General features: G+C 42.3%; 2 protein-coding genes across 3 annotated transcripts in view; one reads left to right on the top strand and one right to left on the bottom strand.

The window, feature by feature from the left end:
• The first annotated feature begins 345 nt into the window (after positions 1-345).
• On the top strand, positions 346-23181 carry Rmc1 (regulator of MON1-CCZ1). Of its 2 annotated transcripts, none has more exons than XM_071602855.1 (20): positions 346-581; positions 1306-1382; positions 3922-4006; positions 5048-5104; positions 6036-6122; positions 7231-7371; positions 7688-7791; positions 9312-9401; positions 9492-9597; positions 10516-10627; positions 13899-13943; positions 14190-14243; positions 15652-15780; positions 16621-16727; positions 18725-18844; positions 19143-19220; positions 19510-19614; positions 19704-19772; positions 19854-20079; positions 22861-23181. In XM_071602855.1, the coding sequence occupies exons 1-20, from the start codon at positions 480-482 to the stop codon at positions 23049-23051; spliced, it is 2085 nt and encodes a 694-aa protein (XP_071458956.1). In that variant the 5' UTR covers positions 346-479; the 3' UTR covers positions 23052-23181. The 2 variants fall into 2 exon arrangements, with proteins under 2 accessions (XP_071458956.1, XP_027791349.1); XM_027935548.2 differs by lacking the exon at positions 22861-23181 and adding an exon at positions 20768-20896 and having other exon boundaries at positions 348-581.
• The window catches only part of Npc1 (NPC intracellular cholesterol transporter 1), a 48751-nt gene continuing 44242 nt past the window's right edge, over positions 20641-25149 (bottom strand). Inside the window, exons 22-25 of the mRNA XM_071602854.1 lie at positions 23986-24217; positions 23038-23151; positions 21978-22140; positions 20641-21461 (exon numbers count right to left, since the gene is read on the bottom strand). Coding sequence (XP_071458955.1) covers positions 21379-21461; positions 21978-22140; positions 23038-23151; positions 23986-24217 — 592 coding nt within the window. The 3' untranslated portion in view covers positions 20641-21378. The remainder of the gene's footprint in view (positions 21462-21977; positions 22141-23037; positions 23152-23985; positions 24218-25149) is intronic.

Genomic DNA, 25149 nt, shown 5'->3' with positions numbered 1-25149 from the left:
AAAGGGCTTGCTGACCTGTGATTTAAATTAGATTGCATCCCCGCTGCAAGCTCACAGCCAGCCTCTCGGATCATCTCTCTTACTAAAATTTCTCAGAGGCAGGAACCCTGGCACTGGCTGCGCATAGTAAATCCCCTGGAAAGTCTTAGATCCGGGCTAGCGGCATCCAAGGGCAAACCTCCAGGTCACAGGACCGCTCTCCCGCCAGGAAAGGGGAGGAGCCCTTCGCGCCGGGGCGGGGTTACTGTAGGTGGGCCCCACCTCGGGAAGTGGCCGTTTTAAGTGCTGAAGGCTGTGGTCACGTGGTGGGAGTGGTGGGGGCGTGGCACCAGGAAGCAGCCTCGGAGCCGGCCCGGGATCGCCGCAGTCTCTGCCCTGGCCTGACTTTCCCGGCCCCACGCACCCCGCCACGGTGCCGCTCGCCCAGCTCCACGCTGGCGGCCGTCTCCGGACCCCCAGCCGCCGCGGCGGCGCCCGCCATGGGCGAGGAGGACTACTATTTAGAGCTGTGCGAGCGACCGGTGCAGTTCGAGAAGGCGAACCCGGTCAACTGCGTTTTCTTCGATGAGGCCAACAAGCAGGTCCGGGCGGCGGGCGCCCTTCTCCCCCGCGCGGCCCGGTGCCGGGTGCGGCCCGCTGTGCCGGTGCCTCGGGGCTGTCGGCGTGCGGAACCCGGGAGTCATGGACCAGGCCCGGGCCTCCCCCACGGTCCCCGCGCCCGTCCTTTCCAGTGGGTGGGCGGAGGGACCGGCGCCACCTCGCCCGGCTGCCAGGTGTCCTAGCAAGGGGACCACAAGAATGGATCCGTATCCAGCGCCACCCGCCCTGTGGTCCCTTGGCCAGTGTTATCAGCACGCCAGTCCTTTCCAGCCACCTTTTGTTTTATTTGCCATTGTATACTTGCAGTCAAGAATTTAGGGATTTTCGTTCCCCGCCCCTAAAATTCTGTTAAGGGAGCAAAGACCATTTAAGTGCATCAGCGGAGCCAATGCACAAACAGGCTTCAGATTTGGAGCCTCAGGCACTCAACCCGGTCTTGCGATCTTGCACCATGGGAAACACTAGGAATGGGAGTCTTTTTGGTCTCACTTTTTGACAGTGTCATCTGTGATCACCAGGGTTTCTAGTCTCTTGTTTCTTGAAATTCGTGTTTCTTGAAATTCCTCCAAGCATCTTGATTTGCTTTCTGTTAGTTTAATTTAATCCAGGATGGGGTAGAGCAGAAGTAATCATTGGTAAATTGGTATTATGAGTCTAGATCCTTTCAAAATTCTGACTATTAATATCGTTTCTTTTCCCTCTCAGGTTTTTGCTGTTCGATCAGGTGGTGCTACTGGGGTGGTAGTTAAAGGCCCAGATGATAGGAATCCCATCTCATTTAGGTAACAGTATTGACATTTTCTGAATAATTTCCACATGTAAACAAAATGGTGTTTATCTGATTCAAAAGGTTGTTACCTAGTTTTATCTTTGCATTCCCTAAGAGGTCTGGAGTGTATGGAGGTGGATAGGAGAGGGAAGCAGATACCTGTGAGCAATCTTGGTAACACATACTAGATCTGTCAGAGTGAAGTATTTGTAGCCCTTGATGTGGGAACCAAATACTCCAAAAGTAGTGCACCTACTTCCTCAAGTCAGTGCATGGATGCACTCATTTCCGGATTGTTGGGGGGTAGCATGGGGACTTCCCTACTCTATTTAGCCCAGGTTTTTCTAGAGTGTTTGGTGGATGGAGGACATTCATGTTTCTCACATACCTTAAGAAAATCATGGCTTCCACTATACTCAATGTGATTGGATGTCTCAGTTTACACAAGTTGAGCTGGTGTGATTAACAGCAGCCCTTTTCAACTTTCAGAAATGTCTCAGTTGGGTGATAAACTGTTCAGTCACCTTAATTCCTGTGATTACAGAGGAAGAAAATACAATGTAGGCCCTCAATTCGGTGATGACTTTAAAAAAAAATTTACAGTTGGTTTGTGTTAGTGGAAAACTGTTTTTGAGGTAGAAAACAGTGGACCTTTTTTTTTTTTTCTTTTTTCTTTTATTCGCATTTGTTCAGCAAACATTGATGCAGCCCTTGTGCTAGGCACCAAACAAGTGAATTAGCCTGGCTCCTTTTGGAGAACTCATAAATTTAATGTGGGAGACAAGAGAGGGCACAGTACTATATGCTATGATAAGTGCAATAAGAGTTCTGCTCAGAATGTGGGAACACATAGAAGATGTGACTTTGATTTTGGGATGGGCTAGGGTACCACTATTTGGGGAGGTAGAGGGGTGTTCTCAGAGAGGAGGCAGCCTTTAGATAAAGCTTTATTTGAATGGATGATTTATAGGTGAAGTGGAGAGGCCTTCTAGATAGAGAACATCATGTGTAAAGTCTGGGTGTTTGGGGGGCCCCAGGTCTGTGTAATTGCAGATTAGGGTGTCTGTGGGGAAGGGGAAATGGTAGTGGTGTGGCCACTGGCAAGAGCCAGCTTTGAACCTTATATATTCCACTGTGGAATCACAGTGGAATATATAAATTACTGAAAATTTATCAGGTCAGGTGTGGTGTGATCCCATCAGTGTTTGGAAACATCACGCTGTTCACATCCTTGAGTCTGGATTATTGGAAGCATATCAGAGGCAGGGATACCACTGAGAGACAAAGGAGATTGGCTAAGCCAGGTTTTGCAAAGACCAGTATCCAAGATGCTACCTGCCATTGCATGGGAACCTAGGCATGCTTAGAAAGGCCTTGGTGAGACTTGGTCGGCACAATGAAGAAAAGGAAAGTGAGCCACCCATGATAGTCTAGATTTGGAAGCTCTGAGGAGCTTGAGGGGGAAGGTATGGAGTTGAACTTTTTTACTTTTTTGTTTTGTTTTAAAGAGCTTTATTGAGATATGATCGGCCCATGATAGACTGTTCATATTTACTGTATATGTGTCAGCTTTGTGTTGGTGTGACCAAAATACCTGACAGGAACAACATAGAGGAGAGAAAGTTTATTTTGGGCTCATGGTTTCAGAGGTTTCAATCTATGGTTGGCTGACTCCATTGCTCTGAGCCCAAGAGAAGGCAGAGCATCATGGCAGAAGGGCGTGGTGGAGGAGTGCTGCTGTGTTCATGGCTGACCAGGCAGTAGAGAGAGGAAGAGGAAGGGGCTGCAGGAAGAGGAACCCTTCCAGGGCACACCCCTAGTGACCCACCTCCTCCAGCCATGACCCACCTGTCTCTAGTTATCACCCAGTTCATTCAAACTAGCATGAACTGATTATGTTGCAGCTTTCATAATCTGACCATTGCACCTTTGAATATTCCTGCATTAACACAGGAACTTTCAGGGGATGCCTCATATTCACATCATAACAGTATGTAGTGTGATAAGTTTTCACATGTGTATACCCATGGAACCAAGACAATAGACATGTCCATACCCCCAGAGTTTCCTTGTGCCTGTTTGTAATCCATCCCTTGAGTTCTCTTTTTAGTGTGGTTTGAAGAGTTGTAAGAGTCTGGAGGTGGAGCTGTCTAGTGCGTTACTTTGGTTGTGTATTGAGTGGGACCCCAGTGGACTTTCTGACAGTGTTGCCATAAGAATGATGGGGATAGAAGGCTGTATTTGTGGAGAAGTTTACTGTATGATCATATGTATTTATTTATATCTCAACTGCTTTTCAGGTGACAAATACATGTGATCCTAATTCTTCAGTCACTTGTTGTCCATTATACTGTAAGCTTCTCTAGCAAGTTGTCACCAGTTAAATTTTATTGTTTGAAAAGATACTACTGACAGCTTCAACAGCATACTTCTAATGTTCAACGAGGATTTGCTACCTTCTGAATATTTATCTTGTCTTTTGTTTTCCCAGTACATGACAGTAGTCAGAATTTAGTTGTTTAATTTAACTTTTAACATATTCTTTCTTAAAGAATGGATGACAAAGGAGAAGTGAAGTGCATTAAGTTTTCCTTAGAAAATAAGATACTGGCTGTCCAGAGGACTTCAAAGACTGTGGTAAGACATATCTTTAAAAATAGCGTTAAAAAGAGAACATTACAAGTACATTAGGGGCTGGAGGTGTAGCTTGGTGGTAGTGCCTTTCCAGCATGCTCAAAGCCCTGGATTTGATCCCCATCACTAAAACAAAAAAACAAAAAACCATTTGGAAGAGAGGAATTGCAAAATTGCAGTGTTTAAAGGAAACTTTTTTTTTTTTTAAACTGTCCCGAAAGGTATAGTTGTGTAACATTATGTTTGAGTATTTGAAGGTAAAAAATAGATTTGAGTAGATAAATGAATCTCACATTAAAATTTTTTTTTTTAGTTGTAGATGAACACAATATGCTTATTTATTTTTGTGTGGTGCTGAGGTTTGAACCCAGTGCCTCACACACATGCTAGGCAAGCGCTCTACCACAGAGCCACAACTCCAGCCTTGAATCTGACATTTTTGACTTAAGATCTTTTTAAAAGTAATTTGAAACTTCCTGCGTTTTTGTGCTGTTTGGTAGCTAGCAGCATGGACTATGTGAGGAATGGTTTTGGTTTCTTGGTATATTGGCCTTATCTGGGTTGCTGTGTTTATTTCTCTCATTGCTGAATGCTGGGTCCAATAGGAACAGATATTTCTAGTGGAGCAGCTTCCTGGCACTTCACCATTGACCTTGTGAAGTAGAGGAAAAGCTGTCAGGAAAGACCGGCAGAATCCTGCCCTTATCTCTTCAATCACTATTCATTGTTGGAATTTCTGGGAAGCCTCTTGTAAAACCCATTTCTCTGACATTGCCCATTTGAGGAATGAATTTTGAAAATCAGTTTCTAAATTCGTAACTAAATAATTAGACTTTTTTTTATTTGAATGATAAACCTGCTGTTTTTAAGAAAGCAGATTATACACATTATTCTGTATATCTTGCTAATTTGGGGTATTTGTCTGTTATTTTCTGATAAGTTTTTAAATTTAATTAACTTTTTCTATTTATTGTGTAGAGTGTCAAGTAGGTTGGCAGTATGCTGCCCAATCCAAATTTTTCCCTATTTATTTTTTTCTTACAGGATTTTTGTAATTTTATCCCTGATAACTCTCAGCTGGAATACACACAGGAGTGCAAGGTATGGGTGGTTCCTTCCTCACCTGATGGCCTTGGCTGTGGGTTGTGGGTGGAGAGCTGTGAGCAGGTGGTGGAGGCACCATCTTGGAATCAGACTCTGTGGAAATGCTCAGCTTGGCCAGGAGTTTCCTCCAGGACACTGGGCAGTTTTCCCAGTTTTGAAAATGTGTCTCTTCATGTGTCAAGTGGAATTGAGAGGAGTGAATGGGTGACAGTTGTTACCCACAGCCTTATTAGTGGCTGTTTCGGTCCTGGGCTTCCACACTGGGCTGGCAGGCATGTGCCTCCTTTGGAGGTTTTTGGGGAGGAATTTTTTCCTGTCTCCCACTATTTCTTTCCTCAGTTTATTGGTCTTTCTGCTTTCCTTATGCTTGCTGTTTTTCCCCAGGTGGAGATTCTAATCCATGTTAATTAGATTTGCTGAGTATAATAAACTAGGCTGGAGGAGGCTTAACTCAGTGTCCATTGCACAAGGGAAACTAACCAATGCCCTAATGCATGGGGAACGAACGGCTTTGTGCATCTTTGGAACTCTTTTATTAATGGAGTTCAGGGTGGGTTCCTCAACAGGAAGAGGCATCGGCATTAACCCCTCCCAGTTCTATAGCTGTTCTATGTGTGAATATCAGTGCTACTTGATGAACTTGATGTCTCTGAGCTCTGGTCAGTTATTTTTTCACAAAACTCAGGCTTCCTCTGTTCTTATGACTAAAGGAATTAAGGAAGATTTAGGGTCTTGAAATATTATGGGCAAATATCACAGAAAGCTGTATTTAAAAGAAAATTTGATTTGTTAATAAGTAAGCGTTCTGGATAACTTCCATTAAAGAGTGATAAAAATAGCAGAGCATTTAAATTTAAGCTTTTGAAGAAAGTTACTCATGCCTTTCTTATTAAATAAATAAGTAAATAAAAACTTTTATTATTTTCAGACCAAGAATGCCAACATACTAGGATTCTGCTGGACTAGTTCTACTGAAATTGTCTTCATAACAGATCAAGGAATCGAATTTTACCAGGTATTAGGTTTATCATTTATGTTTACTGGAGAAGAGGGTGATAGCAATTTGGCAGCCTTTTGAATTCAGCACTAAAGAGAAATTTTGAGGTTCTAGAGCATTAGTCTCTCTTGCTTGTGTTTTTAATTTTTCTCTTAATTATGGGTAGAAAGTAGAATCCCTCATAATCCCTAGAAATAACTGTTATGATGGACATGCATGGTCCTCCATGTTTTTCTACACACGTACTTTATTTTTTTTTTACACAAAAGGAATATTGTCTATAAACTTTCAGCTGGATTTTTTTTTTCATAGCAGTATATCTTGGACATATTTCATGTTGTGTCTTTTTTTTTTTTTTTTTTTTTTTTGTGATGCTAGGGATTAAACCCAGGGCCTCACTCATGGTAGGCAAGTATTTTATACTGATCCATATCCCAACCTTTCTGTATTTTATTCTGACTGAATAGTGTTCTGTGTAGATATACTATAGTTTATTTTACCACTTCTCTCCATAAACATGTTTTGTGAGCTCTGTATACTGTTCTTTATGTATCATTATGTATCTGAATGTAAATTACTGCATTTACATTCAGAGTCTCATAAATGCTTCAGTTAGAAAAGGGAGGTCTAGTGCAAACTGGAGTGGAGATAAGATCAGACAGAAGGCAGAGCTGCTGCGGGCGTGGTGACTGGCCTAATATGCAGGGCTCTGGGGGTATCAGTGTGTTTTGATCATTTCCTTGATGAGTGAGAACTTCCTTGTTCCTTATTCTTTGGTGCTTGGTGCCCCAGGCTCCTGGAGGCTCTGACATGGACTTTGGATTGAAACAACCTGATAGGCTAAAATTGCTTTATTAAATTGCTCCCTAGCTTCTTTGAGACTTATTTTCTCATTTGTTACAAAGAGCTAATGATGTCCACTTCCCCAGGGTTGTGAAGAATAGATGAGTATGAAAAGCATTGAGCATAGGGTTCCAAGAATAGTAGCTGTAATAAACACAAATGACATTTTTCTATTTAGTTCAGTGGGATTTTTGTGAATTTTATCTTACTTAATTTACTGTATCATCTTCTGATACTTTTCTGTTTTTAAAATGAAGATTCTGTGTTTTGAACTTTGCCTCAGGTACTGCCTGAGAAACGGAGTCTGAAACTCCTGAAGAGCCATAATATCAATGTGAACTGGTACATGTACTGTCCTGAGAGCGCTGTGATTCTGCTGTCTACCACAGTTCTTGAAAATGTTCTTCAGCCTTTTTATTTTAGGGTAAGATTAAGCTCCCCCTTAAAAAAAAATTCCTTTTCGCCACTCCTACCCTGTTCTTGTGTCCTAATGGGTCCCTTTTTAAAGGGGCAAGTTCCTCTAACACAAGCCTCACCACTATGGCCAATAGAGGGCACCCTACACCATCCCATCAACTCCAAGAAAGATTTACTCTGTGGAGCTGTGAGTACAGCACACAGGAGTGGGCCATTGGAAAGGATGGAAAGATTGGGTTCACTTCATTGATTTAATGTAGGAAAAGAAAAAAACATTGAAGAAGTTTAATAAGCTTTTCCTAAAACTTTCTCTCCCTAAACAGGCTGGCACTATGTCAAAGCTGCCTAAGTTTGAGATTGAATTACCCGCTGCACCAAAGTCAACTAAGCTCAGCCTTTCTGAAAGAGACATTGCAATGGCGACCATGTAGGTCTTTGAGACAATTTCTTCTTGTAATTGCTTCTAGTTACATAAGTAATAGGAATGTGGTATATTTTTTGTTTTTGTTTTGGTGCTGGGGATTGAACCCAGGGCCTTGTGCATGTAAGGCAAGCACTCTACTAATTGAGCTATATCCCCAGTCCTAGGAGTGTGTTTTGAGCATGACAGTAATGACCTTTTCTCAAGGAAAGGACCCTTTGAACTCATAAGGACTCCCTATGACATGTACTACTTAGATGTTATGAATATAGAAAATCTTTGGATTTTCTTTTAAAATTTTACTAGCTTTTTGATTTTAGGGAAGCTTTTTCACCTCTCTAGTCAGATACATCAAAAAAAAAAATTTTTTTTTTTTTTCAGTACTGGGGATTGAACCCAGGGTGTTCTACCACTGAGATACATCTCCAGCCATTTTAGAATTTTATTTTGAGACAGGGTCTCACTAAGTTCTTCAGTCTGGTTTTGAATTTGTGATCCTCCTGCCCCAGCCACCCAGGTAGCTAAGATTATAGGCATGTTTCACCACATCGAGCCCAATTTATTTTTTAATTATCTTTTAGATTTTCTTGTTTAGTTTGTGAGTTACAGTCTACCAAGGACTTTTTGTAGCTAAAATATAATTGTCCTAAATATAAAAATCTGTTCATCTAATAAACATGGAAATGAATTATTGATATAGGGAGGTATATTTTCATTTAGAAAAACAATCTCATTTTTAAGCTATGTAATGAAAATTTCAAACACAAAAATGGAAACAGATACAAAGAATTCTCTGCATGCCCATATCCATAATTCAACAGTTATTTAAAAATTTGCTTCTAAAGTATTTGATTCTTCTGTGGGTTTCTAAACTTAAAAAATTTTAAATAGTAGCATGCTTTTTCTTATTTTCTTTTTTTAAACATACTATTCTTTGGCATCCCAGTTTAGAAAACAGATAAAGTGCGAGCAGTCTTGGATGAAGTGGGTCTGGACACCCATTCCCTGTCCCTTCAGCTTCTTCTCATCCATGTGGCAAGCCCAGTGTAGTATTAACCAGTGTATTAGAAATTTGCATTCAGGAGCTGCTCACAACAACATTTATTAGGTGATAATTAAAATGAGTAGTAATTATATTTTCCTATTACTAAAGAATATGTACTCATTATATAAAACTTGGAAAGTAAAGATAGAAAATGAAAGTAGCTATAGCTTATTACCACTCAAGGATAGCTATTAACAGCAAGTATCCCTTCCTAATACTTTTGAACTCTGCTTAGATTTATGATTCTCTTTTGAAAGGTTGTGATCAAACCGTATTTAATCTTGCATTCCCTTCTCCACTGAAGCTTATGATAGGCTTTGTGTCATTAACTGTAGTTTCTTTGTAAACATTTTTGTTGGCTGCAAAATAGTCTTATTAAGTGAGTTCTCACAGTTTATTTAACTATGACTGCATAATTCAGCATTTAGAAGGAAGAAATTTTAAATGGCAAAAACGTGACTCATGTCTGTCTTCTGATTAGATATGGGCAGCTTTATGTTCTCTTCCTGCGACATCATTCTCGGACCTCCAATAGCACGGGAGCAGAGGTGGTCTTGTATCATTTACCACGGTACATTTCATACTCTTTCCTCTTTCCTTGATTTGAAATAATGAAGTGAAGCCTGTTGCTCTGTTTTTTGACTATTCTGTTGTCCTACAGAGAGGGTGCCTGTAAAAAGATGCACATATTAAAGTTAAACAGGACGGGAAAGTTTGCCCTCAACGTGGTAGACAACCTGGTAGTCGTTCATCATCAAGATACAGAGGTATGAGTTCTTTGCTGGGGAATCTGATCTGTGTGTGTACAGGTTAGAATTGATTGAAACTTAGCACTGTGAAAATTGGCAAAACTTCTGAATAAGGACTAGAAAGTGCTCTTTATGCTCTTTTAAGTTTTGGTCTTCTAGGTGGAAAGGGGTTTGATATTGTAAATGGTTTAGAAAAAAGTGATTCCCCTGACAGTTGACTAAGGATAATTAAAAACTATTGCAGAAAATAACACATGAGATTTGACCTTTGGAACAATTATTTGGTTGAGCCAGCTGAGAGTCACCTGCAGAACCACAGAGGGGTGTGCATCCATGACCTCTGCACTCCTGTGTGGGCCCAGATGAAAGAGCCTGGCAGTCGTGGTTTCAGGCTGTGGGCCCAAGAGATCTGAAGTGAGGCCTGCCTGCTTGTAGGCTGTTAACCAGGGCATCTGGTGTAGACAAGCCACTTCCCTCCCTCGCCTTCCTGGAGATGTTTCAAGTTAAAGACTTGCTGAAATCACTTTGAGCCAAGAGTGGTGGCACATTACCTATAATCCCACCTACTCTGGAGGCCGGGGCAGAAGAATCAAAATTTCAAGGCCAGCCTGGGCAACTTAGACCCGGTCTCAAAACAAAAGAAAACAAAAAAAGGGTTAGGGATGTAGCTCAATGATAGAGTGCATGAGGCCCTGGGTTCCATCACCAGTACCACAAAATGAAAAAAGAAAAACAAATCACTTTGAGCTCTTAAAGGAAGCTTGCCATAATGCAAGAAGTATTTGTGAGAAGAGGTAAAAGTGGAAAAGAAAGTTGTGGTGTTAATGGCAGATTCCTCCTCAAATAAGATCTAGCCTGAAGGGATAGAATGCAAACACAGACTTTGAAACTCAGCTGGAATGATTAGATGTAATGCTTTCTTTGTCCCCACCCTAGACTTCAGTGATATTTGACATCAAGTTGCGGGGAGAGTTTGATGGCACGGTTACCTTCCATCACCCAGTGCTTCCAGCTCGATCGATCCAGCCCTATCAGATTCCCATGGCAGGTGAAGTGGATTCTGTGAGAGGCCTGTGCTGCTATTTCCCTGTGTACTCTGGTTCTTGCTGTGATCTCTGGGAGTCATGTTCAAGATGGGATGAGGGGTGAGGTGGTAACATACACCTACAATCCCAGCTAATCAGGAAACTGAGGCAGGAGGATTGTGGCTTTGAGGCCAGTCTGGCCAACTTACTGAGACTCCATCTCAAAAAAAAAAAAAGTTATGAGGAATACATAGGAATTCCTCAGTCAGTGTGATTTTGGGGAGGGACGTTTGTTATATTTTCTTCCTCCACTGTTGGGGATGAAACCCAGGGCTCATACTTGCCACACCTCCAGCCGGTCTGTTCTACTTTAAAAAGAATACAACTTATTATAATTGCATAAGTTAAAATTGTGTTGTGAAAAGAATATTTTCCTTTGAAGGAGATAGAATGATTTCTCTTCCCTGAGTTTTAAAATGGAGAATTGTGATTATGCATTGGAGCTGAAAGGTTTTTAATGTTGATAGCCACTTAAGATTTTCTCTTTGCCTAAGCTCTGTAACCCTGCAGTTAAACTGGGCTGCTGATGGCTCTTATTTTAACCTGGGGTTACTCTTCCCTGTCTTTTCACATTCTGTGTCACTAGTTATAATACCCGCATTCTCTTGTGATCAGTGCTAACAATAAGAACTTAGAGCTGTGGTTCTTGGTTTATTGCAAATCAGTTGTCCTCCTGCCCAGAAAGATTGGGTGATACTGCCGGTTACCTGTGACGAGTTCTGCTCCTTTCAAATGCTGAAGTTTGAACATTAGAGAAGCACGCTGAGGCAAGCATATAAAGCAGGGTTTATTTAAAAAGGGGTAACAGATTTCTCCTGGGAGGGAGAAGAGGGCCATAGCTGATATCCTGGTATCCCAAGAAGCAAGGTGTTCTGCCTTTTTATGTCTTAGGCTTCCTTTGTTCTCCTGCTCTCTTTCTCTTATCTTTCTCCTTCCTGTGTATGTGACTAGGCCTAGGAGGTGCTTGGTGGGCTGGCCAAAAGGTGAGAAGCAGATGGATTTGGGGTGGAGGGGAGGAAAGGGCCGGATGGAGCAGCCCAGGACACATTAATTAACAACTTTATAACTCCCTGTAGGGAGGGGCAATTCCTCGAACTGGTTGCTTTAAAAGCAACAGATTAGAGCTGGGGCTGGTTATCTTGATAGGGTGGAGGAAGGGCTCTGAAGAAATTAACACTTCAGTTCCTCCATTCTGGGGATCTGACCCTTGCCTTTCTGCCTGTCTATTCTGGCTTCAGGGAGAAGAAGTCAGATGGGAGTCAGGATTTCAGAAAAAGGGGAAAGAACCAGCTTTTGCCTGCTCCCAAAGCAAATTTATTTCAAGAACTTAAGACAGTATTCTGCTTTCTTTTAAAGGGAGATTGGAGTTCACAGTTAGCTAGTCAAAGTCTCAATGTAAACCATAGTTGACAGCTCATGTTTGGGACTCTGGTGGCCGTGTTTTGTTCTTAAGAGGAACACCTGTGAGGTGGCATCCCATGGTTGGACTGCCTTGCACTCACGAGTTCCTCCTGCTTTTCCCAAGGAAGAGTGAGAGTCAGGCTCATGGTGGGTGGTAGTTTAGTGAAAGCATCTGTGGGCTGCCTGCCCATACTGCTGATCAGCCAAAAGCTTAATTGCTTTCCTGCATGGTCTAGAAGAAGAAGCTGGTTCTCTCAGATATTTGGGTTTTTCACCTCTTTTCTGCATCTCAGTTTTCCCTGGGTAATTATGTTTGCACTAAAAGAATAGATTGTCTCAGATGATTAGCTTATATCTGTTGCCCAATTAACATGAAAGTAAGTACTGGTGAATTCGGGGAAAAATCGCTTGAAATATTTAAAATCTTCAGCTCTGAGCCAGTTGTAAAGGTCTAGTCCGTTGGGTGTTCCTTGGCTCATTTTGATAAAACAAGTGGCAGGCATGGTCAAAATAATAGCTCCAGCATTAGGAGGAATCCAAGAGCCCGGTAGAGTCTGGAGTTCTAGGGATTGTGGGTTGGTGAAGCTTGTTTTGAGGTTACTGGCCCTTCATTTTGTCTCCTGCTGGACTGTGAGCCCCTTGTAGACTTGACACTCTTTATGTCACCCTGTGCTACCATGGGGTGGGGTGCATTCAGGAGCTGAATGGGCTGTTTTGTAACCAGCAGTTTGGGGAAGAGTCAGCTACCCTTTATTGCTTCTGATTTTGACCTGTTAAACCAGTGGTCTCAATTTAACTACACATTAGGATCATTTGCGGAACTTAAAAAACTCAAGGGAGTTCTCCCCAGGAGTACGTGAATCAGTGTGCTGTATGGTGTTGAGGGCCTTTGGCTCAGTTCAGGTGTAGGTCCAGCCAGTGCTGAAGCCTGTCCATCTGGGCTCTTCCCCAAAATAGGGTGTGTGGTCTACTGAAAATTATCACCTTCCCACCCACTGATTGATTGTACCTGGGTAATGGAAACAGAACTGTTTACAAACTATTTAGTTTGTACAACTGCCTACATGATACCTGAACAGGGTAACTGTTTGTCCCAGGTCTCTAGCATGTGAGGCTTGGGTTATCTGGGTAGATCTGTTTCCCAGACAGCTCTCTGTGCCTGGACCTAGTCTGTGCAATGGATATTCAAGATGATTATTTAGATTATTAAATCACAAACCATTTTTATTTGAAACAGTGAATTTGGGTACTCGATCTTGAATCACCTTGGTTAGTTTCTCGGTTCTTTAATGTGTATGTATGCATGGTGACATCTTTGGTCATTAAACCACTGTGAATGAAGCCTTGTCATGGTTTTTCCTCCTTGAGGAGACCTTTTCTTTCTCTTTCCTTTGTTCTTTCTTTTCCTTTCTCCCCCCTCCCTTCCTCCCTTTCTATTTGGTGTTGGAGATTTAACCCAGGGGCACTTTACCACTGAGCCACATCAGTGTCCACTCCCGCCCCCCTTTTTTGAGACAGGGTCTCACTAAGTTGCTTAGGACCTTGCTAAGTTGCTGAGGCTGGTCTTGAACTTGTGATCCTCCTGTCTCACCCTCCTAGGCTGCTGGGATTATAGGCATGTGCCATCATGTCTGCCGAGGAGACATTTTCATGGATTGTTCTCGACTCCTTCCCTCTTCTTCCCTATGTGTTACCAGTGAGACAGGACAGTGCTTTTCCTACAGTCAAGTGAGCATTTACTGAGGGCCTTAAAAAGTGTCACCTTTTGCATCTTAAGTACAGTGTTTGCAGCATTTTCTGACTGCTTCATCACTCTGTTTTCTCAATTTGTAGGTCCTGCTGCTGTGACCAGCCAGTCTCCTGTTCCCTGTAAACTCTGTATCCTTTACAAAGGCCTTGGCACTGCCCAGAGGGGGCAGTGGTTGCCTCTTCTTTACAGCTGGTCCTGGAGTATCCCTGCCACCCGCCCCAAGGCGCCTGTGGTTAAAGCCCTGCCATCTTTCCTAAGCATTTGGGGCTTACGTAGAGTGAGATTAGCACATGGAGGTGGGCCAGTGCTAACTGAACCTGGGCTTCCCCTTTGTTTACATTTCTTCCTGATTTAGAATTTCCTATAATGTGTAGATTCTTCATCCTGGATTGTCTTTCAACCTGACATCATTATCAGTGCAAGCCAAGGTATGTTTCAGGGGAGAGTCAAGGACAATCATCATGTAAGAAAATAGTGCTCGTTGACTTAACCTCAGAGTTGTAGCCTGTGACATTTTTGACATGAATCTTTGAGAGATGACCTTTTCCTTCAACCTTGGGAATGGGGTTGTTTTTAGCTTATTTTTGGCTCTCTGCTCTGCATTCATTTTGTCCCAAGCCATGTTATTTTTAATAATTAAAGCGACAACTAAAGCAGCAGGCCCCTGCTATAGGTCCCTTTTGAAAAGCCAGACACCATGGCATGGGGTCTCCATTCTTGTCCCCCACCAGCATTCCATGTGTGCCTAGAAGCCCATTCCCCTTCCTCACCTTGCTGGTGAAGCTTCCCTCAGCTGGTTTCTTGTCTCTTCCTGGGTAATCATATTGTGTCTTTTTCCCTTAGAGAACTTTCTATATTAGTCTTGAGTCACTTGTGTATTTCCTGTCTTCTGAGATTCTCAAGGAGAAAGCCTCGATGCTGTGTGCATCCTGTGTATCATGAACTTGCTTCTCCTGGGCATCTATAATCGCACTAGCTTTGTTCTGCCTAGAGACAGTTGAGAAAGTGGCCATTCTGGTCATTTAAAAAAAAAAATTAAAAAAACTTTTTTTAGTTGTAGATGGACACAATATCTTTATTTTATTTTTATATCTTTATTTTTATGTGGTGCTGAGGATCAAACCCAGGGCCTCATGCATGAGAACTGAGCTACAACCCCAGCTCACTCTGGTCATTTTTTTTTAATATTTATTTTTTTTAGTTATAGGTGGACACAATATCTTTTATTTTTATGTGGTGCTGAGGATCGAACCCAGTGCCTCACAAATGCGAGATGAACGCTCTTCCTCTGATCCACAATCCCAGCCCACATTCTGGTCATTTTTGATGAGTGCTTTGTTCTCCTGTGGAACTTCAATTGAGAAAGACTGCACTGGCCTGTCTGCCCACAGTGCGGGGGGAGGGGGGGCATTCAGTACACATCAGGGTTGATAAGTGAGTTATGAAATCCCACTGAGAGCTTGCAGAGTGACCCAAGTTTGGGCTGATGTTGATGCTATATGTTAACATCTTTTTCTATGTGAAATATTTAAAGGGGCTAGGTACTGTGGTCCTATTTGGAGTTAAGGACCTGCTGTCCTCCATATTTAGGGACATACCCCACTGACATGCTTCCAAATGTAGAACTTGCTCTCAGGGGATCAGCTAGGCACGCAGAAAGTTTGATAACCTGTCCTTCTGTTGTCAGATGTGTTCCTTAGTGTCCTGACTTTGGTTAGAAAGAAAGGACCATTAACAATATTTGTGTTTTTTCCATGAGTGTTTAGGATTACCACTTGTTGGACTTTTGTTCTGATTTGTACTATATCATTAAATTTGCTGCCTCTTAAAATCCAGGTTACCTCTGGAATCTTCAGGTGAAACTCCAGCCCATAGTAAATCTCTTGCCAGATAAAGGAAGATTAATGGACTTTCTTCTCCAGAGGAAGGAGTGCAAGATGGTCATCCTGTCTGTCTGTTCACAGAGTAAGCTAAAGAATCCTCCTCTGTTAGTCTGTCTTGTTCCCATAGTAGGCTTGTGCTGCCACCACCCTCCCCGTTATGGGGAGGTAACACAAGGTCTACAACCTGTAGACTTGTTTTTTAATTGAAAGATGGCTTATGATGGCTTATGTTTTAATTGAAAGATGGCTTGGAAATGCTGAGAAATAAACATGGTTTGTAGAGAATTCAGTAGAAAAGACTAGAAAATTGATAGTTCCAGATGAAAGCAGACTTGAAAATGAGCATACACAATGGAGTGGGCCCTGTACCTCTAGTGTCAAAACAAATGTCTTCCAGAATCCGAGTCATAAACTGCAGATGTTGATGCTTGAAGAATGTCCTGAGCCAGGTGTGGTGGTGCACACCTGTGGTTCCAGTATTTGAGAGGCTAAGGCAGAAGAGCCCATGAATTTGAGACCAGCCTGGAAAACATAGTGAAACCCTATTTCAAAGCTTTAAAAAAAAAATACCCCAAACCCCAAATCATCTTCTAGTATCTTGCCTTAGCTATTTTTTAGGAGATTTTTCAGTTGCTGGTTCTATAAAATATAACATTTCTTTGGGCTGAGGTTGTGCCTCAGTGGTAGAATGCTTGCCTAGCACGAGTGAGGCCCTGGGTTCAATCCTCAGCACCTCATAAAAATAAAGATATTGTGTCCATCTACAACTAAAAATAAATATTTAAAAAATATATGTAACATTTCTTTGAACGCCCATTAAAAGAATGTTATCAGCAACCTTTTGAGATTAAGAGTCATCAGCAAAACGCTGAAATTCCAAAGATTACATAGTTGGTTTGATTTTGTATTGTATTCTTTCCAGTGTTGAGTGAGTCAGACAGAGCCACACTGCCTGTGATAGCCACTGTGTTTGATAAACTCAACCATGAGTATAAAAAGTACCTGGACGCTGAGCAGAGTTACGTGATGGTAAGTTAGATACTTTATAACCAAGCCCTGTTTTAGTCAGCATTTTCATTGCTGTGACCAAAACACCTGACAGGAACGATTTTAGAGAAGGGAAAGTTTATTTGGGGCTCATGGTTTCAGAGGTCTCAGTCTATAGATGGCTGTTTCACAATCTAATCATTTTATTGAGTATTCCTGCAGACACAGGAGCTTTTGAGTGAGACCTCGAATCCAACCCCCTAATTCCTCAGCCATTAAAATGCAAGATTGTGATAGCATAAAGTCACTGAGGTTTGATGTGTGCAGAGGGCAGGATGGCAATAGCACATGCAGTGTGCCATCTCATTTTTGCCTTGCTTTTTTTTAAAAATTTTTTTTAGTAGTTGTAGATGGACAGAATGCCTTTATTTTATTTGTTAATTTTTATGTGGTGCTGAGGATTGAACCCAGTGCCTCACACATGCTAGGCAAGCGCTTTGTTACTGAGCTACAGCCTCAGCCCTTTGCCTTGCTTTTTAACCAATGTTTTGATCTTACACATAAACAGGTCCTTGTTCTACCTCTGTTTTGTGGAGACGAAAATCAGTCTCAGCTTTGTGTTTGTTTATACATTGCTAGAGCTTGGACTTAGCAATTAGAAATGCAGTTTCCATTATTTATCACACCTCTTCCTTTTGCTTTAGGATGTAATAAGTACAAAAATAAGATTTATCCTAGAATTCCATCAGTATCCTGAGCAGACTGATGCTTTTCAGTTTGTAGTGAGGGGCTAGAAATAATCAACATGGCTTATGACCAGGTACTGTACTATTGGTGCATCATGTTTTCTGAAGCAAGAAAGAAAAGTTTAGGACAAGCAGGAGTAATTATTTCACATCAAGTACCTGATTAGTCCTAATGCTGGAAGTGGTTTTAAACAACACGCACAGAACTCCCCTTTAGCTCTTCAAGGGCAGCAGGTCTGAAGCAGGCTGCTGAAGGAGGCGGGCTGCCTGGATCACCTCTCTGCCCCATCCTGTCAGCCACGAGGGATGGCTGAGCTTTCCCAGACCCCTCTGCTGTTGGTGTCTTGGGCTGTGGCAGTCAGAAGGTCTGCCCCCAGATGGCAGTTCTGGGCTTCCCTACATGGCCACCAGGTTTCACAGACTCAGCATTTGTGGGTGCAGCCCACTCACTGGAGATGGCGAGCACCTGGAGCTACAGAAATGTGGGGTCTCAGGCTGTACCCACAGCTACTGCAGAACATGCATGAGTCTATACTTCGTTGAAACATAAGGCAAAATAGTCAAGGTCTTCTCACAGCATGGTCTCTCCCATCTTAGTCATATTTGGGGAGCTGGGGCTTCCCGTTAAAAATCCTGATATACTGTGCTGGGGTTGTGGCTCAGCGGCAGAGTGCTTGCCTAGCATGTGCGAGGCGCTGGGTTCGATCCTCAGCACCACATTAAAAATAAAATAAAGATATTGTGTCAACTACAACTAAAAAAATATTTTAAAAAATCTGATATACTGGGCTAGGGGTGTAGCTCAGTGGCAGAGGACTTGCCTAACATGCATGAGGTCCTGGGTTCCATCCCTAGCATCACAACAAAACAAAAAGTTTAAAAAAAAGATCCCAATATTCTCATTGCAACCTTTATTGTCAGTCAGAGCTTCATAAAACAAGCTAGCCATTTTGTTTTTATTAGTTAACAAATGCCATAGTTCAGGATTAAGAATATTAAGGAGGTTGAAAGTTTTCAGAGATTAAAAAAGTATGATGTATCTGAAGAGAAAAGTGTGACTTAGGCTTATGTAGTTCCACCTACCATGGATCCACCCTGAGTATTTCCGAAATGATCAACTCTGACCTGCCACCATCCCAAGTTGGCACAGGAAGTTTTTCTAAATAGTGAAATTGTCCTCTGTCTTGTCTTAGGTTTCCATCATGGAATTCAGTCTTTTGGGATTAACTGTAATTGGTACCATTTCTCTAGAAGACAGCTAATAAGATCAACACCTGTGATTTATCACTTTAGGCAGTAGAAGCAGGGCAGAGCCGGAGCAACCCGCCTCTCAAAAGGCCCACCCGGACCCAGGCTGTGGTGGACCAGTCTGACATGTACACCCACGTGCTGTCAGCATTCGCCGAAAATAAGGTGCTACAGCTTTTCAGCCTTTTTGGGACCAAGAATTCTCCAAATGGGTTGTTGTGGGGAAGTAGTAGAAATCACACTCTGACTAGGGTAGCTGGAGCCTTCTTGGATGATGGCCTTTGCTGGTACTTTGGTTTCTAATATCAGAACTCATGGAATTGCCCTTCATGTGGTTCTGAGATCAGTGCAAAACCAAACTGGGCCATTTTACTCTGGGCACAAGTACAGGGTAGGATAAAGGAGTTATATGTAGTTTCTTTTGTTAATTCTGCTGCTTAAAAAACCACTCTTCTCTCTGTAGGAGATGCCACATAAATTTGTGATAGCTGTGCTGATGGAATATATTCGCTCTCTTAACCAGTTTCAGATTACAGTACAGGTAACTTTATTGGCATTTGTCATCCTAAGAGGAGTTAAATAAAAGCACTTTCAGTCTTAGATGACAATTTTACTCACTAGAAGGGTCTGCATACCTGACACAGAACTTTGAGTGACTTGAACATCCCCCATTGTTCAGTTGGAATGAAAGTGTAATGTCAAGTTGGGTTGAAACCATTTCTTGTCATAACTGAAACATTTGCCCAAGTCAGTAGCTGCCTGCAGTCCTCAGGCAGCGCCCTGTCTGTCATAGTTGAGCCACTGGAAATGTCTTCCTGTTTTGTTCCCAGCATTACTTACATGAACTTGTCATCAAGACGCTTGTCCAGCACAACCGCTTTTACATGCTGCACCAGTTCCTGCAGTACCATGTGCTCAGCGACTCCAAACCTTTGGTGTGTATCACCAGATTTTTATTCTTGTTGTGATTAAAAGCTTAAAATGTTAACCTTCCAACTGAAGCTCGTCTGAAACTGTCTTGCAGGCTTGTCTGCTGCTGTCCCTCGAGAGTTTTTACCCTCCTGCTCATCAGCTGTCTCTGGATATGCTGAAGGTAATGCAGGTCTGTCACAGCTTCAGACAGCACAAGTGTTTTTGTCACTTGCTTTGATCTGCACTTCTCTCTCCCTTCCAGAGACTTTCAACAGCCAATGACGAGATAGTAGAAGTTCTTCTGTCTAAACACCAGGTATTAGCTGCCTTGAGGTTTATCCGGGGCATTGGTGGCCATGACAACATATCTGCACGGAAATTTTTAGATGCTGCAAAGCAGACGGAAGACAACATGCTTTTCTATACTATATTTCGGTTTTTTGAACAGCGAAACCAGCGTTTGCGAGGGAACCCTAATTTCACACCAGGTGAGTATACTTGCTAGAGGAAAACCTGGGGTAACCACAGACTCATGTAGTAGCAGGAACCCGATGTGGGTGGGCAGCTTTTGTGTAAGGAGGATTCCTATGTTAGCTTTTCTGGAAATGAAAGTTCCTAACAACACCTAACCTAGCCTGTGGTCTAAACTGTGGATTCATCACATGGGTGTAATTAATGTGAATTAATTACACTTTGGAACTCACAGCAGAGGTGTTTTGGGTTGAGACATTCAGGAATAAGAGAGCAAACGGTGGCCTAAGGGTTTTAAACGATTCTTGCCTAAAATGGAAGCATTCTTTTAGTAAGCCTTGAAACACTGGCTAATAACTCATCTCCAAATAGTGATAAAATCTAAGACATTTCTTCTTAGGACGGACTCCAATTTAGGTCTGCCAACCTTTTCTCTTAGCATCCAGTGCAAGATGGTACTGACCCCAACAACGGGTGCAAATCACTTCCATTTAGTTTTTCTGCTCATCTGAGCACATGGTGACTTGCTAGGAATTATGAAGGTACTAGTTCTGTAGTAGAAAGGGCAACCCCAAAAGTTAGGAAAACAGGTATTTTATTAAAGAAAAATAAGTTAAAACCCAGTATACAATCTGTGAGCTACATTCTCTTGTTTTCCTTTCCTGCCACACCTAATGGTGATTAAATCTCTATTTTCCTTCATAGGAGAACACTGTGAAGAACATGTTGCTTTTTTCAAACAGGTTTTTGGAGACCAAGCTCTAATGAGGCCTACAACATTCTAGGCTTTTTTTTTTTATATATATATATATATAAAAATGTGTACAAAGTTAATTTATTGCATTAATAAAGCTCTTTAAACTACAAAATTTCATAATAAAGTATATCTACAATATCCTCAAATGTTACTAAAAATATGGTATAGAATGTGTATGATGGCTTACTCCCCAAAAAAGGAGCCAGTGTGTAGATTAGCCTTCAAACAGTGTCCATGAGCAGATCACATGCACAGTTACCCTTCGTGTCATTCTTCTTGTCAAACATGAGGTTTCTTTCCTGAAGGACTAGGGTCGGGGGGGGGTGGGGGAGGCTTTAGTGTCCCAAAAGTCCCTTCAGATTTCATAATACTGCTTCACAAGTCACATGCGCATTCCTGAGTTTAAAAGCAGGACATCCGAAGCTCTGTTCAACAGCCCCAGGCCTGGAACATCGGGTGTTCAGCTCAGTCTTGAAGATGCAGTTAGATGCAGTTACTGTCCAGTGGTAAACGGACCGACCCCTTGACACAGTTCAAAGTCACAAACCCTTGAAGAAGGCTAGAAATTTAGGAGTCGTTCTCGCTCTGTGCCTTTGTACCGTTCTTGGGTGGTGCGACTCTTGGCTTTATTTACTGATGGGCCTATGAAAGAGAGAAATAATATTTGTTATTTCTTCAGGAGAAAAGGAGACAGTTTATACTGGATTGTGATAGTCTGTCCCCTAGGGATAGAGAGAAGTCCCTCAGTTACAAAGGTATAAGGCAAATAATAATGTTGTCCTTTCAACCAGGGGACATTTGTACAAGATATAGTAGCCACAGAAGTAAACAGATCATAAAGGAGTAGTGGAGGTCAAGGCCTTTTGTTAAAAACCTTCATCACAGGGGAATGAACAACTGTTTTAACTGCTGGGGCTCATTCCTCAGTAGTGGGAAGGCATCCTGGCCTGCTATCATGCAAATTCATTCAAAGATCAGACTTTAGCTTTTGTTAAGCAGACAAATAAAAAAAAAAAATGTTCACAATTTACTAATGAAATAGTTTGGATATTCCTGAAATCCCTGGACAGGACTTTTTTCCTTTAAAAAGAATTTCTACTTAGTAATATCAGATGACCAACCATAGTACAAGTTCAAATACTATAAAACAGTGCTTACCTATATAACTAAGTAAGACAGGGAGAAATATTAGTCCATGAGTGGCTCCCAGTAAGACCATAGCTAAATACATCCTGAAGTAAAATATCTGGAAAATCTGGGATTTGGCAAAGGCCAACACCACAATTCCTCCAAATTTTGTAAGTGTGATTCCGCTGAATACCTAAAAGAAGAGACAGTGTTACAAACTCCTTTTATCAACTTATAACTGAACACTTCCTAATACAAAGATGTCTTAGAGTTCAATAGCCAAAGTAATACGAGACAGTTTTTAGAGGTACTGGGAAGTAGCATTATTGTCTACCTAAATTTTAGTCTTTACTCTTTAAAAAATTTTTGTACAGGGGATTAAACCCAGAGGAACTTAACCACTGAGCCACACTCTATCCCTTTTATTTTTTATTTTGAGGCAGTTGCATAGGGCCTCACTAATTTGCTCACACTTGCCATCCCCTTGCCTCAGCCTTCAAAATTGTTGGCATGCATCTGGCAATTTTTATTCTTTAATTGTCTTGCCACTATAGAAAATATTATTAACTGATGAACTAGAGTTGGACTAAGACCCTCCAGACACCCACTACAGGCTGCAGTCTGGGTTCTGGGACCAGGCAGCTCTTCCTGGTCAACACACCATGCTGGCTTCCTGCGCTCTCAAATCTTAATATGCTTGAGCTATCCTGCTACCTAAAAAGGAGACTTACAAACATGACTGTAAAGAATTTCAGGTCTGTACAATACACAGCTATTTCATGAACTGCCTGATCACTTACAGGAGCTACTTAGTACCTTTAAGGTCCAGTAAAAGATCTAAATAGTTTTTTTTTTTTTTTTAAATTTTTATTAGTTGTTGATGGACCTTTATTTTATTTATATTTATATGTAGTGCTGAGAATCAAACCCAGTGCCTCACACATGCTGGTCAAGCTCTCTACCACTGAGCCACAACTCCAGCCCGGAAAACAGCTTTACCCACTGAATTTTAAAGTTTCTTCTCAGAAAGTCATCGAGCATGCACCCCATCCTGCTGCTCCTGCTGCGTGCACCCGCAGAGTATACTCACAGAACTGCCCATGAGAGCAAGCGCCTCTTCTGCACGGTCCACGCGGCTTCCTTTTGCACTCACTGTGAATGCTCTTGTTATGTGGCTGCAGAACTCCACGGAAATGCCACAGCTCTAGAATAAAGTACTTACATGAGAACGGTTCTTTTCTAGTTGAAAATCCTGAGCCACCTCCTCTTTCCGAAAATGGGGGTTTACCAGGGAACCTGGGTGCTGGAGGACCCCCCTTTTAAAAAAATATTTATTTTATAGTTGTTGTTGGACACAATACCTTCATTTTAATGTGGTGCTAAGGACCTTGCATGTGCTAGGCGAGTGCTCTACCACTGAGCCACAACCCCAGCGCCCCCTCAAGCAGCCCTTTTGACTTAGGGTTGGCCCCACCACACCCCACTGAGCCAGCACACTGTCTTCCTGTACTTGGGCCCCACTGCCACTCTGAAAGGGTTACTATCTGAAAATACTGATACAGTTTCTATCTTCCATTAATACCTTCCTGAATGCTCACTTCTTCAAGATTTTATTAAAAAGCACCTGGCAACTGATGGGAGGCCCCGTTGGGAGGGGAAGGACAATTTTCTGTAAAGTAAATATCTTGCTGTCATTAGGCTACATGCTTTTGCAGTGCCTTCCGGATAATAAAAGCAGAATACCCATGCCAGACGGTGGGGTCACACTGCCATTGGTACAGACGTCATGAACCACACTATTTACTATAGCTGCAAAGGGATTAGAGGAAACAATGGGAGGGAACAGATTACCTTTAATGTGCTTCTGCTCCCAGCTTCTGCCTCTCCATGCCCTGTCCTGATTCCTCCCACCTCTCCTTAAGCACCAAGAGTAAGAGGCAGACTTGGTATTTTACTCCATTTTAGGGTTTTTATGAAATTCAGGAAACCATGTGAGTGACGGGAGCTAGGGACAAAATGAGAGTGGACAAGGACTCACCATCACCAGGTTGACTAAGGACACTGCGTTCAGACTGATGCCCCACAGCCACATTACGCCAAACATGTTGACCAGGATCATGGCGATGGTGACGCACATGATGACTGCAGACCATAGTTCACAGCCCAGAACAATCACGGTCACCAGAAATATGGACCCCAGGGACACACCAAGGTTAAAGATGGTGTCATCAATGATGGTCAGGTACTGTTCGTAGAAGACGTAGAACACACTGGGGAGGAAGGGGGACATTCCGTTACAGCTCACGTTCACTGATGGGAGCCCCACTCTGGACCACTCTCACTCCTGCAAAGCTGGGACACTTGGAGACACCCTTGCAGAACACCTCCCTCATTTCTGCACCACTCATGTACAGTAATTCATCTGGATCTCTGATGGCCACTGACACCCAAAGAAGGGCCTCATGCATTGTTCTATATAAGGGTATTTTTTAAAAATATTGATTTTTTAGCTTTAAGTGGACACAATATCTTTATTTTATTTTTATGTGGTGCTGAGGATAGAACCCAGTGCCTCACGCATGCCAGGCGAGCGCGCTACTACTTGAGCCATATCCCCAGCCCCCTATATAAAGTTTTTGATTCGAAGCCCAAACTATGTTACCTTACAGCTATTTACAAAAAGCATTCCATAGTATTTTCGGGAAAAAAGGTCCACATCAGTGCTTTCCAGGAATTAGGACACACACTTTTAAGAACTTCTTCCACAGGGATCATGGTGGTGGTTTTAAAAAAAAAAAAGCCAATTGTTTCTTTTACCATTCTCTATTTCCCAAATTCAGTATTTAATATATATTACACTCCTTAGCAGGAAAAAATAATAAATAAACCCATCAAATGAAAAGTCCACTTAAAAGCACCGAGTAATCCGCGGTCAGGAATACCCAACAGCTGCTCTCTAGGTGCACCAGGGCAGCCCTTCCCTGAGGCAGCACCCTGCCTGGGGTCTTGTTGGGGCTGTGATACAGCACTAACCAAGTGCAGTTTGTAGTTCTCAGAGGCTCAAGGTTCTAGTTCCATTTTCCCAGCATGCCATTCCCCTTGATACACATCTCCTGTGCTCAAGATGGAGCAAGTGTCAGAATCCAAGCTGAAGACCAGCATCCCCCTAAGAGACAGACCCTTCTCCAGGAAACTCTTCTTT

The sequence above is a fragment of the Marmota flaviventris genome, chromosome 16 (assembly GCF_047511675.1).
Source record: "Marmota flaviventris isolate mMarFla1 chromosome 16, mMarFla1.hap1, whole genome shotgun sequence".
NCBI classification, from domain to species: domain Eukaryota; kingdom Metazoa; phylum Chordata; class Mammalia; order Rodentia; family Sciuridae; genus Marmota; species Marmota flaviventris.
Note: the sequence above shows the minus strand (reverse complement) of the source record. Positions and strands in the feature narration are given on the sequence as shown.

Excerpts from the sequence above, each read along its gene's own strand:
- Rmc1 (XM_071602855.1), top strand. The coding sequence starts at position 480 with ATGGGCGAGGAGGACTACTATTTAGAGCTGTGCGAGCGACCGGTGCAG. Across the intron at positions 13,944-14,189 it reads TCCTGTTCCCTGTAAACTCT|ATTCTTCATCCTGGATTGTC; the intron begins GTATCCTTTACA and ends TATAATGTGTAG. Across the intron at positions 19,773-19,853 it reads TGTCTCTGGATATGCTGAAG|AGACTTTCAACAGCCAATGA; the intron begins GTAATGCAGGTC and ends TCTCCCTTCCAG.